The sequence below is a fragment of the Anolis carolinensis genome, chromosome 2 (genome assembly GCF_035594765.1).
Source record: "Anolis carolinensis isolate JA03-04 chromosome 2, rAnoCar3.1.pri, whole genome shotgun sequence".
Classification (NCBI taxonomy): Eukaryota; Metazoa; Chordata; class Lepidosauria; order Squamata; family Dactyloidae; genus Anolis; species Anolis carolinensis.
The window spans coordinates 56,360,202-56,379,673 of NC_085842.1; the positions used below are offsets into that span (position 1 = coordinate 56,360,202).

A 19,472-nucleotide genomic window follows, 5' to 3' on the forward strand; every position below is an offset into this window, starting at 1 on the left:
TGTCCTAGGGTTCTGGAACCTCAATTCAAGAGAGCCCAGAATGGTACCCTCCCTGTTGTTCTTTTGGTAGCATTCAATTATAATGATGATAGCATGGTTCCAAGGCTGCTCAAGAATTTTCTGAATCTCTGCTTACACAACCAAAAAATGTGTTGATTGTAGTCCTTCAATTACCAGCCTTACCTCTGCTTCCTTATGTTATTACGAACACTAATATATTCCTTTATATCCTTTTTAATAAAATGAAGCTATAATTATACCAATTACTTATAAGGAATGAAGAGTATTTAAAATGTGTCTGAGTTCTGTGTTTCTTCCAAAAGATTAAATTATATGATCAAATTTAGATCTCCATCTAGTTTACTTTGAATGGTTTATTCACTGTTTTAATATGTCCCAAATGCACTCACTTTATTTTAATGGCTATTCCTTTAATTATAAATGGTAATGTGAACATATCTAGGTCAGATACAATGTGTTGATAGGCCCTTAGAGTAAAGCAAAATCCTTTGAGGAACAAATCAATGTGCCTTTTGTGCTCTAAAAGGATTATTTTTAGCTATTGTCTGTATTAATGATACCATCTGGAGGCTGGTGATCGCCTACTGACTTGCAATATTCTTTATACTACATTGATTAGCTGTCTATACTGTCAATAAATGTTATCATACTCCAGATGGCATAACATAAAATATATATTTTCTGCAAATGATATGCAATCTGCTTAGAACATCAAAAAGGCAGCCAAGTGCTTACTACTTTAAAAAAGACATTCCGTTGTCTGTAAATGTTTTCTGATTGCCGCCTGTCAAAATATTAATAACCCCACCACATCTTATTTCCTGCTAATTACATTAGAAAGGGTAATTTTATTTGCATCTGAATTTTATTTCCCACAGTAATGGTTGCTACGACAACCTGTTGAATCCCCCCACCCCTTTCCCCCTAAATTTGAAAGAAATTTTGTGTCATCCTTGATAGCCCATTACAATAGATCAGTCTGACTGTCAGTCTGAGCTGATAACATTGGGTTAAATGGACCAATGTCTAATTCAGTGTAAGACATGTTTTCATGATCCTGATTCTTCTACCACCTAATGGGCTTATTCTTCATTTTAAGTGTAGAAGGGCACATTATTCTAACTTGAGTGTGTGATGATTTATTCTTTCCTTTGTTTTAAACATTTTCCCATATTTTGTACACATTATGATTGGTCTGTATCACTTCCAGACTTAAGGGGGTGTTATTTTGAATTCTCAATTTAAATTTAAGTTTAAATAAACATTTAAGTATTTATATTAAAATTTAGAAAAAATATTATCATAGGAGTCAACATTTGAAAATGTAGCAATCATGTTACTGTCAATAAAGGCCTAAAATCCAAAAATAATTATTTGTTTAAAATGAATTTTCCCTTTTACCATGTAGGTTATATACTATTCTGGGAATTTCAGAGTCAAAAGACACTGCTTTGTTGAAAATGTACAGTCATTGCTTTTAATTCTAGCATTATTTTATCTAGCGGGCAGTATTTTACATATCCCATGGGTCAAAGACTCATGAAAGTCTTCTGGAAGCTACTTCAAAGGTTACGCATGCTGATGCGCCTTGTGGTATTGTTTTTAAAATCTGCATAAATGTCAAATGATTGGCATATGGTTGTGAATTTAAAGTTACTAAGGTATTGATTCTAAATGCACTGCTGTACTTAGAGAACTCTTACTATGGCTCTCCAAGAATTCTAAAAAAACATGTAGGGATGGTTTCTCATTTTCTCAAGCAGCCTCCTAGATATTTGACAATGTTTGTTTGAGTAGCGAAGAGTAAAAAAAAAATCTATGCTAAATAGAGTGAGTGAGGAACTTTATCCATAATTGCCAATATAATATTTATGTTTTAGCAAACGGGGAAAAAAGCATGTTAAGCAGGATATGTTAAGCTGGGGCTACAGTGACACGGGAGGTGTGTGTGTGGGGGGGCCCTTAGGATAGCCAAGCCCAGTTAAATGTGGCTGGCCAGTAGGAATTCCTTGTAAAGATGCCATGCATCTGCTGTCACTGTTGAAGGGGTCCTAGGTGGAAGTAATTTATATGCAATTTAACTTGTCTTCTTGTATAAAACTGATGTTTTTGATGGATTTTAATAGCCATGACTTAATGCTATAAAACCATGAGAGTTGTAGTTTTACAAAAGTGCTGGTGCCTCCCCATACTACAAATACAAGGATTCTATAACATTCAGTCATGGCGGTTAAAGTGGTTTCAAATTGCATTAATTCTACATTGTAAATTCAGCCTGAGTGAAATAAGGAAATGAGGATTAGGTCAGAACTGCCTCTCTATCTTTATATGTTATTGTTTGTTGTTTGGCTGTTGTCTTTCATTAAGGAAAGCCATGTCTGATTCTGTGGATTTTGTGTGTGAGAAATAAGAGACATGGGCACATCTACATTGACCATTTGGATTGGTATAGATGTGGACCAGGCCTTTAGAAGTCTCATGATACATGGGACTGATGTAGGTAACCTGGGGAAAGGGCATCTTTTGGGTTACCCTAAATTGGGGGTAAGCCTCAATCCTCCTCCAGAATTCAAGCTTTTCCTTCAGCTTAGGGTGTCCCTGTAAGGACTTCGATTGGGTCCAATTCAGCATCTTGCATGTCAAATCAGACTCAAATTATGGAGCAAAAATGTAGTTTCACCTTCTCAAACTACATTTCTCAGAATTCTGTTCATGCCAAAGGAACAGGAATGCTTGTGTTAAATTATAAACTGGATAATGTACTGAAACAAACGGTTATCAAAAAGCTACTATAAGTTTGCTTTTAAGAAAAACACAGAAACAGAATGGATCTCTAAAAAGAACACATCTTTATCTCTCTCCTGCAAATGCTACAAAAGACACAGAGAGACACTGAGGGAAGTAGACCAGCTTTGCAGAAAGCTGTGTGATATGGCTTTCTTCTTCTAATTGGCTCACAAGGAAAAAAACAGAATACAGTTGCCTTTGTCAATAACATCAGCCCCCATCCCCTCCCATACCAGACCATTACAGACAATGAAGTATGTTACATTTTGGGGGGGGGGGGTGGCTACAAAACAACAAATCTTTACGAATCTCTTTGAAAGTTTTGAAGGCTTGTGTTTTGATTTATAAATGCTTCAGGGGGATCTTTCCAATTAGTAATTCGGAGATTCATTTTTAAGAATCCTCTGAATCTCTGAGTTACAAAAAGGAACTTTGAGGTTTTGCACACCCCTAGTAGACAGTGCAAAACTGAAGAGAACAATGGTTGGATTTCTACTTGGTGATTTCTTGTGTGTAAAAGATGGCTAGGTAAGCAAATAGAAAGCACCTAGCAATAATGGTAGTGCAAAATTTTAATGTCTGTGACACATTATAAAACAAATACTGTATTGTAAAATCATGACAGATTAGTTATTTGATATTACTATCATTTGAGAGGAGCTTCACAGGGAAATAGGTATACAGTGATGCTTTCAGTATTATGACTATCTCACACACATCACATGTGAGTGCCCTTATATTCTTCCACTATGAATGTTACCGTGTTTCCCCGAAAATAAGACAGTGTCTTATATTAATTTTTGCTCCCAAAGATGATCTAGGTCTTATTTTCAGGGGATGTCTTATTTTTCCATGAAGAAGAATTCACATTTATTGTTGAACAAAAAAAATGAACATTTATTATATACTGTACAGTAGTTGTCATCACAAACCAGCATAACCAGACAAACTGCGAATCCTATCAAGAATGTCTTGCTACTACCATTATTTCCATGTACAACACTCTATGGTACATACATTTCCCGAACCTGTATGCTCTGGTGTTCTGTTTGGCGGGCATGCTTCCAAATAAAACTTTGCTAGGTCTTACTTTCGGGGGAGGCCTTATATTTAGCAATTCAGCAAAACCTCTACTAGGTCTTATTTTCTGGGGATGTCTTATTTTAGGGGAAACAGGGTAGCATTTGGGAAGTATGCAGACTTTTTTATGCATATCTCTTTTCACAACCTAATTTCTGTGCCTTTGATAAATAAAGAGAAAAAAACAAGAGCTGTACTTCCCTATGCAGCTCTTTGTACTGTCGTTGCACAAAATCCTACAAAGTGTTATATTGTTGTGCAACTGCTATGCAACTTGCTCACTTTGAGCAGTGGCCAACGATGCAACTATGACATTGCTCCCTCCTGAGAAAATGACTGTTGCAGAATGCCACACTTCTAAATCTGGCAATCCTTAATTGATTTATAATGTCATAAATTTCCAACAGAATGTCATCCTCTATCTTTTCCTTAGCTAGGAAAGGAAAGCATCTTTAATTTTATGCTTGGCAGTAGTTATTCTTATGGATTTCAGCAAGCTTTTATGGCTGACCATTTTTTTATTTCACTAAACAGCAATCTGCCAAAAAAGAAGTATTTAAAGACCATCCTTGCTCTTTACTTGCATCCTTCAGAAAAGTGGGGCCCTCCCAGACACTCGTTTTGTGGCATGGCCTTCCATACTGTTACTCTTTGCTGCCTCATTAACCTCCTTTATATAATACCATTATTAAGCATACTTCTATTCTGGTGGTCTTTTAAACAAAACATTTATCATCTTGCCACTGCACACCCTTGGCATGCTTGAAGTTCCTTAGAAGAGTGTGGAAATGTCTGAATTTAATATATATACTTTAAAGCAATCTGATTAGAGAAGTCCTACAACTGCCTCAGTAAAATGAATACATACTACAACATTAACCAGCCTTGATGTTGTAAATTACCTAGCTTTACTCTATATGAGAACCGCAGAGCAGGCAAACAAATAAATGCACCAGAAATCGAATTACTCTAAAGTTAACTACAAATCCCACAAACTATTTTCATGTTGTTCCATTACAGAATCTCCTGCTTCTCCATTTAACACAGTTGAAGACAAGCTGCAAATGAATCTTTTTAAAGCCATGTCAACAACTATGTGAATATTACATCTTGTAGCACAAATTAGGTTTTCCATAAAGCATGGGAGGTGTTTAGTGTACAGAAATAGCAGTTGCTTCTTTCCTAATATTGTTTTGGTCGTGTTTCTGCCTTCATGTAAGGCATAGTGCGGTAAGTTTATAATATCATGATCCTAATCAGGTAATAACACTGAATAAACAAATTACAGCTTTCACAATGGGAATAAATAAGTTAAGGGAACATCTTACACTGACTTTATTTTCAAGTTCAATTAGATCATGCCAGTATTCTAAAATAACCTGGCTTTTTTCACACACTGATATTGACAAACTGCCCACTCATATTCCTGATCAAAATGCTCACTGAGAACAAAGTGCTGATTTTGATACACTGAAAAAATGTTGATGGGACATAAAAAAGGCTGAGACTTGGAATGGGCTTATTCCAGTGTTACTGGGATCAGTGGAAGCATATGTCAGCAGATGGTAATTCTGGTTTGCAGCCCAAAGTGGTTATTCACTTGGGGAAGGTGAGATAACCACAAACCAAACATCATTTCCTTAAATATAAGCAGTTTTGACATTTTCTACCCACCTCCTTATTAATATTTAAATCGCATATGCACACTAAAAGCATATTTTTCCAAAGTATCTTGGGGGGAAAAGGCAAAATAAAGTTTATAAGACAAGTGAAGATTGAGGAACATTCAAAAAAAACTGCAGAAGGAAATGCTTTTTTAAACCAATAAATGAAACATAAATGATTTTCATGTTTAGAATTCAGTCACTTCTCCAAAACATCTCATTATGTAAGTATGTGCTAGTACAGTCAGCTAGGACTGTATTACCCATTAGGGCTCAGGACCCCTGAAAGTAAAAAACCACAAATAAAGAGATTGCTACCTGGCAGCTTTCAGGTCAGCAACCCAACCTTCAGGTTACAAGGCTTTAACCCATTATGCCACCGGAGGCATATGGGATAAGAAATCTGGATGTATAAAAAAGCATAGTCATTTCCCTTTTAACAATAGCCAGAAACATTTGTGGTTTCTTCTATACAACCAAAAGGTCTTTGGTTTCTTCAAAGAAGTTTATGAATTGATTTTGAAAAGTGAAGAAGTTACATAATTTGTTGGTGATATGACATGTAGGTCTGTTCTTCAAAGGGAAAAGGCCAATAATCATAATAATCATAGTGAGAAGTATAAATCCTTGGGCATACTTAAAATAACTCTTTGTATTGGGTGTCCTTATATTTTTCAGTTGCATTCTGTTCCAGTCTTAAGTGTAGTATTTATTTTATGATGGATTTTGATCTGGTGTACTTTAATAAACATGCAAGTTTTCCTTCTTTTTTTCTAAATGAACAAGGGAAGCTAATATGCTTGCAACAAGATTTTTCCATTTCTAGAAACAATCAAGTTTTGGACTTCAACTCCCAGAAGTCCCAGCCAAATTTGCCAACAACCAGGAATTCTGGGAACTGAAGTCCAAAATATTTGAAAGAACAAAGTTTGGGTGAGCTCAAATTGTAATATGTAGGTGTCTGGATTTGCTGATTCTATTAAGAAAAAAGAGACAGAACTGCTGAAGTGAAATAACTATGGCCACACTTCATTATCTATTTACATTAGTCTCCAGGACTTATTTCCTGCACAATGTCATGGCAATACTCTCATAGCCAGGGGCGGTTCAATGGTTAGGCGAAGTAGGCGGTTGCCGAAGGTGCCATCCTTTAGGGGGTGCAGTTGAGCTGCCTCTTGGGGCGCCTCAAAGTCCCCCTAATGAGCTTCATTTTTGTCTTTCTTTCTTTTTTTCCCTCTCTGCTGACAGGGGGCAGGCCCTCTGGCCGTGCCTCACCTTCCCCCCTCCCACGTGCGTGCATGCGTGCATGCATGCGTGTGTACCCCCGCCTCCTCCTCCCAGGTCCAAAGCCTGGCTGGCCTCTGAGTCCTCCCACCAGCGTCCACGGCCTCCCACTGGCCTCTGAGGCCTCATGCCAGGCTCCGCAGCCTCCCGCGGCCTGGCCTGCCTTCGCCTCCTCGAGGCCAGGTCTCCAGGCTGCCTGGCCATGTTCCAAATGCTTTCTCTCTTGATGGTTAACCCCACCTATGGCAGGCATCCTCAGAGGTTGTGAGGTCTATTGGAATCGAGGTAAGTGAGGTTATACATCTGGACCTGAATATAAGGTATAAGACTTCTATTATTATTATTATTATTATTATTATTATTATTATTATTATTATTATTATTATTATTATTATTATGTCCAGGGTGGGAGAAAGGTAGAACTCTTGTCTGCTGGAGAAAGGTGTGATTTTGCCATTGGCCAGCTTGATCATCATGTAATGGCCTTGCAGCTTCAAAGCCTGGTTGCTTCCTCCCTGGGGGCATCCTTGGTTGGGAGGTGTTAGCTGGCCCTGATTGTTTCCTGACTGAATTTCCCCTGTTTTCAGAGTGTTGTTCTTTATTTCCTGTCCTGATTTTAGAGGTTTTTTTTAAATACCGGGGTCCAGATTCCCTTTTGGTGGCCTTTTAATTCCTATGGATTCCTAAGGACCCTCAGGGCTCTTCCACACAGCCATATAACCCAGAATATCAAAGCAGAATAACCCATAATATCTGCTTTGAACTGGGTTATCTGAGTCCACACTGCCCTATATCCCAGTTCAATGTTTGGTGCTAAATTCACAAATGTAGTAATTCCTACATCATGATGGGGATTATGGAACAATTGGCTGAGGTAACACTGCTTATTTATCACACTATTGTATTTATTTAATTTGTGGGTCACCTTAAAGGTACTGTGATAAAAAAAAATAGGATGGGCAAAAAATACACTCTGATCCATTGTGGTTGGGATGTAAGTCCAAACTCCGATCCAGTTCCGAAGTGACTAGTCTATGCAGTTAATTGAGAGCAAAGTGTGTGGAATGCACACGGAGGTAGCTGAAACTATGGCTTCTGACCCAGCATTAATGTCAGAATAATTTAGAAAACTTCCATCTTCAGATAATAAATGGCACTTCCCTTATAGCAGCTACTTACAGGGCTCCACATTCATGGGACCATAATAGTGAACTGTGCATGGTGACTCGGGAGTCACAACAACTGAGTTCAATGGAATGCATTTCCAGACAAATTAGTATAAGAACCAAAACTGTCATTCCTAATATATTTAATAGGGGACAACCTCCAGACTTAGATAGGAGAAAGTTTGCATAACATTGTGTTGTATGATGCATATGTTTATGATAGAAAACATCACTTTGGCTTTTGTTTATAGGTGCTCCAGATTAAAAATTTGACACAATAATTGGAATATAAGCCCAGTTTGCTATTCCTAGTCAGCAAAATATATGCTGTTCTTTACCTAAAAGTTATTATACAAGGCACTTCCAAAGGATGAAAATGTGATGGTTTTGTCACTGATTGGCATTGTACTGTCTGCTAGACTACAAACCTTGATCCTTTTTCATTGCTCTGCATTTTTATTGTGGTAGGAAGGAAGAGCTGTCTGGATAGAAGCCAGTAGCCATAATTAGAAGACAGCTAATGAATCCTTTTGACCAAGAAAGTCATACAACCTTAAAGTAGTAACTTATTATATATGTAGAAGGTATTTTATGTGTGGTCACTATAAAATTAAACTAAATGGAGTATGTGAAAGAAATCAATAGCATATAAGTACAGTGTTTCCTCACTACTTCGCGGTTCACTTTTCTCAGATTCACTGTTTCGCGGTTTTTCAATGAACTCTAAAAGATTATTATAAATCATAAAAAATTACAATTTACCGCCTAAGGAAGGGAGGAAGGAGAAGCCAAAGGGAGAGAAAGGTTGCCCAAGCGGCAACGGGAGGAGAAGGAGGCAATTTATCAACACATTATTGGTTGATAAAGACTTAAAATAATGTATAACTACTAAAATAATATATAAATATCAAAATAAATAGTGTCCCTACTTCACGGATTTTCACTTATTGCGGGTGGTCCTGGAACCTAATCCCAGCGATAAGTGAGGGAACACTGTACATCATGGAATATTGCAGTAGTTATAAACACAAATACAAAGGCGAATCTATATAAGTTAGAAACTGTATGCAGGAATGCATGCTGGAACCATCACTTAAAATTTGATGAAATCCATCAGAACAGAACAGAACAGAACAGAACAAATCTATTTACAGTAAAACCCCGCTAAATCGAGCCCTGCTCGTTCGTGCGTCTGGGCAATTCGAGCCAAATTCCTCCCCCCCCCTCACTCACCCCACCAGATCCCAGTGCTGCCGCAACCCAGTCGGGTGAGTGAGTGAGCGAGGGATGGAGGGTGCACTTGCTCTCTCACTCCTCCGCCATGCTGGGCGCCGGTGCTGCCAGCCCCAGCATGGCGAGGGAGCCGAGTCACGGGCGGGTGGATGAGCGAGGAGGGCTCCAAAAGTCCTCCTTGCTCACCCACTCTCTGGCTGGCTCCTCCTCCATGCTGGGTGCCAGTGCTGACAGCCCCAGCACGAGAGGGAGCCAATGCACGGGCAGGTGGGTGAGTGAAGAGGAGTTTTGGAGCCCTCCTCACTCACCCACTCACTGGCTGGCTCCTCCTCCATGCTGGGTGCCGGTGCTGCCAGCCCCAGCATGCGAGGGAGCCGGGGCAGGGGTGGGTGGGTGAGCGAGGAGGGCTCCAAAAGTCACCCACTCGCTGGCTGGCTCCTCTGCCATGGTGGGTGCCGGTGCTGCCAGCTCCAGCATGCGAGGGAGCAGAGGCACAGGCAGGTAGGTGAATAAGGTGGGCTCCAAAAGTCCTCCTCACTCACCCACTCACTGGCTGGCTCCTCCTGTGTTGTCGAAGGCTTTTATGGCCCAGATCACAGGGTTGTTGTCAGTTTTCCAGGCTGTCTGGCCATGTTGCAGAAGCATTGCAATGTTTTGGTGCTAAATTAATAAATACAGTAATTACTACATAACTTTACTGTCTATTGAACTGATTTTTCTGTGGATTTGTTGGAAAACATGATGTTTTGGTGCTTAATTTGTAAAATCATAACGAAATGTGACATTTAATAGGCTTTTCCTTTATCCCTCCTTATAATCCAAGTTATTCGCTTATCCAAGCTTCTGCCAGCCCATTTAGCTTGGATATGTGAGACTCTACTTTATATTAAAAGAAAAAAAGATTCTTCCTAAACATCATGGCAGAATGGGATTTGAGAGCTGATCACCATTGGAATAGATTGTCCCAGAGTCAAAATCTGCATTTTATAACCGAGTAAAAAAAATCCTGGGACCTGACAGCAGGTTTACACACAGACCTGTCAGTCCCGGGATATGGTCCCCCACCATCCTCACATCTTCTTCTGAAGCGGATTAAGTGGAGTGTGGATGGGGGACATCCAGCAGAAGTTATGCGATGTTATGCGCTGGACCATATATGGGCACATGCAAGTATCTTAATGTAAACGCAAGTAGATTTGCATGTGCACATATGAGGTTCAGCCTGTAATAGAGGGGATTTTTTTTAAAAAAAACAAACAATCAGATCTCTCTCTTCCCCAAATTCTTAATTCAACCTCTTTTTAAGACTTTAAAGTGTAAAATAAAGAATTTCAGAGAGTTCTAATTGCTTTCCATTTGTGCTTTCCTTGAACCATCTGTGTGTCTGTTTGACATCCTGATCAGCTGATCAGCTGCTTCAGGCTATTAAAAAGTGCATGTGCAGTGCACGGGCAGAGTGAAGGGTTATGATGGGTTCTTAAAAAGAGACCCAATCTTTCAAGTAGCCTGGAGCTTTTTGAATTGCACCTGGAAACAGACCAGCAGTCAGAAAGACTGAGGTCTCATTCTCTGTCACATCTAGATCACACTTAATGCTGGCATGCAGCTTTGATCCACTTCCACATGCAATCCATGGTAACCAAAAGACTGCCCACTCAACGTGAACATACATAGCAGAGGTGTTGCTAGGGCAGGGTAAAACGAGGGCATTGTTCCTTCCTTTTTCTGGTTTCTTTTTCATATGCTTTTTACTTATTTCTTTATTTTCTATCAGATTCAAAAATATTGGAGAGATCCAAAAGTGTAGCAAAGACACAATATTGATATTAGAATATCATCTTTGTATAGTACTCGGAAGAAAAATGTGTTTTTCATAGATTTTTTACATGTATTTAGTCTCCTTCCTCTAACTTTTTATTGTTTTTGGTTCTTAAAAATAATAGAAAATAGAAATTATTTGTCATGAATAAATACATGACTGATATTTGGGTTTCAGTCAAGGGGTAAAGCTTTTGAGGAACCTGGGTGGAGTATATGCATGCTATCATGTGTGCCTACGTACACTATGTACCTGTGTCTATAAAGGGATGGGGTGATATAGATTTGATATGTAGCCAAAAAAGGAGTATTTCTTTTTTTAAAAAAAAAATAAAAAATAAAAAACCTAAATCTAATGATTTGTCATCACTTGTATAGACCAATACAGAAGAGTTGAAATACTGAATTTCTGTTAATTTGTCTACTCTGCTCTCATTCAGACTATTGGATTTAGGACCTGTAGAAAATATAAAAATAATGTAGCTTACAGTAAATGACATTATTCATGCCCTAGAAACGACTAACATTGATTGAGATGCATGAAAATGTGGAGTAGTAAAAATATCATATCTAGGTATTTTGTGGACATGTACAAGCAAAGCAAAACAGCCTGGGGGAGGGGGGGAGAGACTGAAAACATAAAACAAACAAAACCCTTTACTCCTGCCTTTGATCATGAAGCATAATTTCACAAACATTGATATTTACCACTGAGAAGCCATAGCAGGCTTTTGAACAGATTTGTGTATTGGTGACTGCTTTTTCCTTGCCTCTTTCTTTCTTCCTTCCCTCCCTTCTTTCTTTCAGGCCCTGCAGCAAAAAAGAAGTATGTCAGTTATAACAACCTGGTTATCTAGTCCTCTGCATCAGACGGAGTCATGGGGGGATGGAGATTTTCATCCATTCAGTCACCTAACCTCGTGTCGGCCTGTTCCCAAAAGAACTGCAGTGTATGCACTGTTGGAAGCGCTGAATGGCCGGGCAGTATTTTTGGAGGATTGAAGTATTCTGAACAGCTGCTCTATGAAAATTTCCTTAACTTATTCTTGGCTTAATAAGTCACTGGCACTGCCATGAGGCTGTGATGTTGGACCTTTTTTCTTTGTTCGGGAGGTATGATCTAAAAGCACTGACCTGTGAGTTTAGACCCAACTTCTCCTGGGTGAACTGCAGTTGGTGATGGTGACTTTCAAGGGGCTATTTTGTCTTTATATGTACTTCCAAACTGCAAGTTTTTGAACTTTCTGTACAGTTTGTGAGAGATTTTTGCATATTGCCATCTATGTTTCTGAAGTTTCCCCATTCAGTTCAAATGCACCGCATCATGCAAGCCCAGTTCTTTCTAACTTTCTCACATTAACAAACTAAGAAAAATCCCTGAAATAAAAAATGTACATGACTTGTTATGATCATTATTGTACCACTTTGATTCATATATGTTATTTTTTTAATTAAAAGAAAAGGGAGAAAAGGATACTGAAGACCAAAAACTGTGCTGACACAGCAAGCCCCTCACTCTGTTTCCCACCCTGTATCCACCTCCACCTCATTTTCTGCCTTTCATCATTCTGATGGCAACAGAGAAAGCAGAACGGATTGCTGAATTTTGATAGAGGTTGTCTTGATATTTGGAATGCATGCCAGTAATGTATTTTACAGTACATGTTAATAATTTATGTTGGATATTTGTGTTTGTGTTTCTATTTTGTTCTTTTCATTAAGGTATATAACTATTTTGCAATAATTTCAATAACTCTTATGGTATTTGGAAGAAAGAAAATTGCTTTTACATGTCTTGAGATTTTTTTTCTTTGTTGATGCCCCACTATTGACTGACCAGTGTGATTTAAAAAAACAAAAAGAATTTTAAGGAAAAAAGCATGTATGTTTTATACTGTTTGTAATAAGTAATTTCGTTAATCTTGCTGCTTATGTGCCAATTTAGTGAGAACAATCTTTGCCGCAGAACTCCCCTCTTTCCATAATCTCAATCCTGTGATATTGTTCAAGAATGTATCAATAAAACATTTTGGTTAAATTTTCTTTATTTATTGTAACAACCTTTTTTTAGTTGCCATTTAAGCTCTTGCTGCAAAAGCTATCAGGTTGATCATGCTGATAACTACTACCACCACTTATGTATTGTTATTGTTGTGGTTGTTATATGCATTTCAAGACCATAATAAGCCTGTTCCTAACTAGAATATAAATTTGAATTTTATGAAAAAACCAACAAATTCTTCTAAAAGTAATGGAAAATGCTGTAATTGCAAGGATAGTCATTTAACACTGATAAGCAAATAAGATTTCAGCTGCAGTACAGTGAATGGTAAATGTTTTCTATGCAACCCACATTCAAGGAGTTATCTCTCTGTTTTCAAGTTCTGGATTGTCTCATGAACTTAATTTACCAAAAGTGTGCAAATCAAACAACAGCTGATTAAAGACTATAAGCCTTGACACTGTCACTGCTAAAATTGAGGGTAGATAAATACTTTTATATGGACAGACTGTAATGCCATCCATCCAAACAATCATGCCAGGTAAACAGACTCTAAAATTACTATGAATTGTGTACATGACTCAATGGAATCTCCTCATTTGCTTGAACAAGACAAAAGAAATATGTTATGATACAAACAAAGATGAAGGAAATCAAATCCGCCTTCAAGAAGTGACAGCTGCATCTTCTCAAGTGAAGAAGAAGGTAAACCCTCTGCTTGAACTTTCCGAATAAAATTTGTTAGTTTGCTTTGAGAACAGTATTAGACAACATGGCAGAGAATAAATAATCTGTGTCAAAACATAAATTACGCCATTGCTTTAGCAAGGACCATTTTTCCAAATCAAAGGGCATTTCTGCCAACATTTAGATTTATCAGCTTAGTCACTTGAAGAATATCCACAGGGACCAATGTAGGAAGATAGGCAATAATTATCTTGAAATGTTCAGGCAGCAAATAAACTGGATGACTCAGTAATGCTGGTATCATATTGAATTTCTTCTAGCTAATAGAACCACCAGAAAGTGTTCAAAAGGCATGGTTATTTATTTATTTATTTATTTAGGTATTATTCCTGCTATGAAAGTTTCATGTCTACTGAGAAGTTATAACATGTCATCTCCAGACAAAATCATATTGTATTACACTTGTAAAAAGGTAAAGGTAAAGGTTTCCCCTGACGTTAAGTCCAATCGTGACCGCCTCTGGGGGTTGGTGCTCATCTCAATTTCTAAGACGAAGAGCTGGCGTTGTCCATAGACACTTCCAAGGTCATGTGGCCAGCATGACCAGCACAATAATTAAAACAATCGAGTGCACTGTTTAGGTGAGGTGAGTTTTAAGTGTGCAAATGCACTCCTAGCCACTAAGTTTCTGCATAGCACTTTTAATTCACACTGGAAAAGAATTAGAGCATAACATGCTAGATGTAATTATAGTTAAGGAAAAGGATTGTTTTATTATAGATGTGGTAATCCTAGGTGAGAACAAAACCAAAGAAAAGTAGAGGAGAAAGATGATGGAAATATCAAGATCTACAAAGTGAGATTACAGCACCTCTGGGAAAAGAAAGGAGCAGTTATGCCAGAAGCAATAGGTACTGTAGTTGCAATTCCATGTAGTATTTTTCTTTTAATTTTTGCATATGTGATGTTTCTGTATTTTAAGTTAACGTGTTATGCTTGAATGGCATCAAATTGTTGTTGATTGTTAACTGCTCTGAGTCTCTCTACAAGGGAGAGAGGGTGGGATATAAAACAAAGTAAATAAATCTGAATAAAACCACTGTAGATAGGATCACAACAGTACAATAACCAAACAATGACACTGCTTGGAGCATGTGACATTATATATAATAATAATATCTTATTGACTCCTAGCTTCCTGGATAGAATTGGAATTATCCATATCCCAGAATTCCATTTCACATGATCGACTGTGAAACCAATAACAACTGAGAATTAGTATCAATTACTTTTATTGTTGATTGAGATGATGATGCTGATGATCTCAGTAGTAACCTCCATTATTGATGTGGCAAACCTAGGGTACAGTAGAATTGAAGACAAAGAGAAGGGAAAGATTATGAAATATTCAGATCTATTTATTGAGATTTGGTGATACGTGTTCTTGGAGAAATTCCAAATGGATTGACAAAACTCTGAGTGAAATTGAAATGGTAGAAGAACAAAAAGTGATATTACTTGCATTCAGAGGTGGTTCAACCACCAGGCCAACTAGGCAGTTGCCTGTGGGGGCACCATCGAGGCAACTCCTGTCAGTTTAAAAACAATTTAAAACAGTTTAAATAACAAGAGTAAGGTACCATGTTCTAGTCCACATTGTAAAATATAATATTCTAATCCACCTCCTCTCTGTAAGCTAAAGAACAGAAATATGTTTTAAGCAGTTTTTTAAAGGAGAGAAGGGAAGGGGCCATTTTTACTTCTTTAGGGAGGGAGTTCCAGAGGCGGGGGGGGGGGGATCACAGAGAAGGTCCCCTCTCTTGTTCCCATAAGATGGGGGTGAGACTGAGAGCACAGCCTCCTCTGAAGTTCCTGGGTCAGTTTATATATGGCGATGCAGTTGGTCAACTAGTCTGGGCTCAAACCATTTAGAGCTTTATAGATAATAATGAACACTTTGTATTTAGCTTGGAAAGAGACTGGTAGCCAGTGGAGCTGCCGATACATGTAGATGGTTTTCTCCATGTACAGTACTCCATTTAATAATCTGGCCACTGATGTTTGAACCAGTTGAAGCTTCTGAATCATCTTCAAAGGCATCCGCATGTAGAGAGTGTAGCAGTAGTCCAGACAAATGTAACTAACGTGTGAATGACCATGACCAGATCTGCCGTTTCAAGATAAGGGAGCAGCTGGCACACAAGTTTTAATTGTGCAAAGGTGCTCCTGGCCACTGCTGACACCTGGGCCTCTAAGGTCAGCGATGAGTCCAGGGTCACCCCCAAGCTGTGAACTTGCATCTTCAAGGGGAGTGTAACACCATCCAGCACAGGATGTAACCCTATATCCTGATCTCCTTCCCTACTGACCAGGAGTACCTCTGTTTTGTCTGGATTTAATTTCAACTTGTTTCCCTCATCCAGTCCATTAATGATGACAGGCACCAGTTTAGGACATCCTTATCTTTGGGTGGAAAGGAGTAATAGAGTTGGGTGTTATCGGCATAAATTTGACACCTAACTCCAAAACTCCGGATGATATTTCCCAGCGGTTTCATGTAAATGTTAAACAGCACAGGAGACAAAACTGAACCTGAAGGGACCCCCACAGGCCACCAGCCAGGGAGTCGAACAGGTATCCCCCAGCACCCCCATCTGGGTCTGGTCATACAGGAAGGACCGGAGCTACTGCAAAACAATGCCCCCTAGCCCTGTCCCCAAGAGATGGCTTAGAAGAATGCTATGGTCGATGGTATTGAATGCCTTCTGGCAGTGCAGCAGTATTTTGTGTTTAATTTGAAGATTAGGTTTCTATTTCATTGAGGCAACTTAATAAATTATACCGATGAAGGTAATCAGCATCAAAAGAAAATGTGACAGCCTGAAGGCATTTTGCCCACAACAGAAAGGTTATGAATGAGAGCCCACACTTGCCACATTTTACTGAAATTTTAGAACTGTTATTTTAAAGGATGGGGAAGAGTATTCGGCCATAATACACATCCTTATGTGGAAATGTTTTGATGGAATGCCACTGCGCAGCGAGCCTAAGGTTGCCAAATGAAAAACAGACCTGCTGAAATTCTCTCATTTACACAATCATTAAGGTACTGTCTGATCTTGGAAGCTCTGTTTAATATTTAGATGAGAAGACTGCTAATGAATGTCAGGTACTTTGGCTATAAGTCAGAGGAAGGATTTGGTAAAATTACCTCTTATTCCTTGCCTAAGAAAATCCCATGAAATTCATGAGGTCATCATTAATCCAAGGGGTCACACACACAGCCATTAAATTCAAAACACACTATCCTATTTTCCACATGGGAAATCTAACTTCAGCATTATTAAGGAGGAATATATGGAAAGTAGCTGTAATTAGGAATATCTATCTATGCCAATTCAGCCAGAGTATGGGATCTCTTACTACAACTAGCATTGATGCTTAGCATACTCATGCAGCCAGCAAGTGACACAAGGCAGGAGTTTGAAGGACAGGACCTCTCAGGAAATAAATCTGGTCTAGGTTAGTCAAAGGGTATCCAGAGAGGTGAAGGGAGGAGCAAGAGGGCAATCATCAGCTGACCCTGATTTCATTACAGCAAGTCAGTAGTTCAGATTAATGATGCCTAAAAGGAGTAAAACAGAGTTGCCAATCATAGGCAGTTCTAAGATCAAGAATACATTAATGACAAAGAGTACTGCCAGTCACCAACAAATATTCCAGGGAGTTTTATGTCAGCTGTCTCAAGACGCAATAGATTAGAATAGAAAAAACTTTATTGTCATTGTACAGTGTACAACAAAATTAAATGCTTTCCCCAGCACACATCACAAAAACAACACATCTATCCCTCCACACCCCAACAACCATCTCACAGTCCCCAATACCATATCAATGCAAAATCATGGAGTTCAATATACTGTAGTTACAGCTCTTGAATAAAAGTTATCTCTCAGTCTATTTGTCCTTGTCTTTGTCATCCTATACTGTCTACCAGATGGTAATAATTCCAAAAAAAAAAAAAAAAAAAAAAGAATATGCTTGGTGAGGTGGATCCTTAAGGCTGTTCTATTCTGAGCTTTCTTAAAGCTGAGGGACATATAAAGGTCTTCCAAAGAGGGGAGAAGGCAACCAAATGATTTTCTGTGCACTATGAACGCTCCAGGTCAGATTTTCCTTAACAGTGACACCCAGGAACTTAAAACTGGCCACTCTCTCCACTTGGTCTCCAGAAATTGACCAAGGGCTGAATTTCTGATCTATTCTTTCTGTAATCCACCGTGAACTCCTTGGTCTTATTGATGTTAAGAACCAGATTATTGTCCCTGCCCCACAAGAGCAGCAGATCCACCTCATCCCAATAGGCAGATTCATCCCCTTCAGAGTTAAGCCCCAACACTGTTGTATCATCCACGAATTGGGTAATGAAATTGTTGTGATGGATGGGAATTCAATCATATGTGTACAAAATATAAAGCAGAGGACTCAACACACAGTCCTGTGGCATCCCAGTGTTGAGAGTGAGAACTGAAAAGGTTTGATTACCTAATCTAATAATCTGGGTACGTCCAGACAAGAAGTCCATAATCCAAGAACAGATTGAATATGACAATCCAAGTTCCATAAGTTTAGACATCAGTCTATGTGGGAGGATTGTGTTAAACGCAGAACTAAAGTCTGCGATAAGCATCTTCACATAGTTTCCCCATCATTCCAGGTGGGTCAGGGCAGTGTGGAGCATAATGGCTATGGCGTCCTCTATCGGTCTATTATTTAATGAGACAGCATCTTCTATTTGACAAATATTGGGATAGACATACTGTTAGGGATTCCTCTTCTTCAGAAGAGGAAGGGGAGCAGGAAAGTGTTCATGAATCTGAGGGTGAGTTGGAATCTGAGAAGGAGATTTTGCAAGTACCCACTTTTCAGGAGAGGCAAAAGGAAACAGAGTAGAGACGTCATTCAGCTAGAATAGCTGCCAGAAATGCAGCTGAGTAATTAGGATTAGCCCTAGCAGCTGTGAGGAGACTCAGGGCTATAAAACAGAAGCAAGTGCAGCCATCTCTTGCTGGTAACAAACTGACTCTAATGCCTTCGCTCCCCATGTGCCTGCTCTGAGTCTGCATATGGATTTATTGCTGTTTCTTTTTTTGAAGTAAGACTGCTATTTGATTTGGGACTGTATCAGAGACTAAGAACTGCATTTGCCTTAAGACTTCCTTGCTTCCTTTTGCATTATTCCACTGAGTGTGCTGTACTTTATGTTTTGCTGAAGTAAAGCAGTTTTCATTTACTTACCACACTGTCTTAAGGCTGTTCTTGAAAGACAAAACAGGACACATACTCTTTATTTCTTTGATGATCTTAAATTATGGAAATTGATCTTCAGTATCTGCCACCTTCTCCTGCGCAATAGGCTTCTATACTGCCTTAACCTCTAGCTCCTGAGACTGAATGAGGAGATTCCTGGTAATCTAACTCTTCTATCTGAATCTTCTGGAATCAGAGGGTAAATTATGATATGCACTTTCCAGGGGCCCCAGTGGCTCAGAAAGGCATTTTCCTGATCTTACCACCTTTGAAACAATTGTAGCTGCCACCATCACAGCTGTGGTGTGCTGCTACTTGCAGCTTGCTGCTTCTGCCATGTGACATTTGCCACAGCAAGCTCTCATATTATCCACCCATCCACTTGATCAATTCCAACAAGTTTCCCCATTGGTTAGATGC

General features: G+C 38.9%; 1 protein-coding gene across 4 annotated transcripts in view; it reads left to right on the top strand.

Annotated features, from left to right (window-relative positions):
* The window catches only part of grm7 (glutamate metabotropic receptor 7), a 642,411-nt gene extending 629,315 nt beyond the window's left edge, over positions 1 to 13,096 (top strand). For 2 of the 4 annotated variants that reach the window (XM_062973828.1, XM_062973825.1), the window contains one exon: positions 11,861 to 11,998. Coding sequence is in view for 2 of the 4 variants with exons in the window: in XM_062973827.1 (XP_062829897.1) it covers positions 11,861 to 12,055 (195 nt within the window). In the remaining 2 variants the exon portion in view is untranslated. Of the gene's footprint in view, positions 1 to 11,860 lie in introns of all 4 variants that reach the window. The other 2 variants (XM_062973827.1, XM_062973826.1) reach the window with 2 other exon arrangements.
* The last annotated feature ends 6,376 nt before the right edge of the window (positions 13,097 to 19,472 follow it).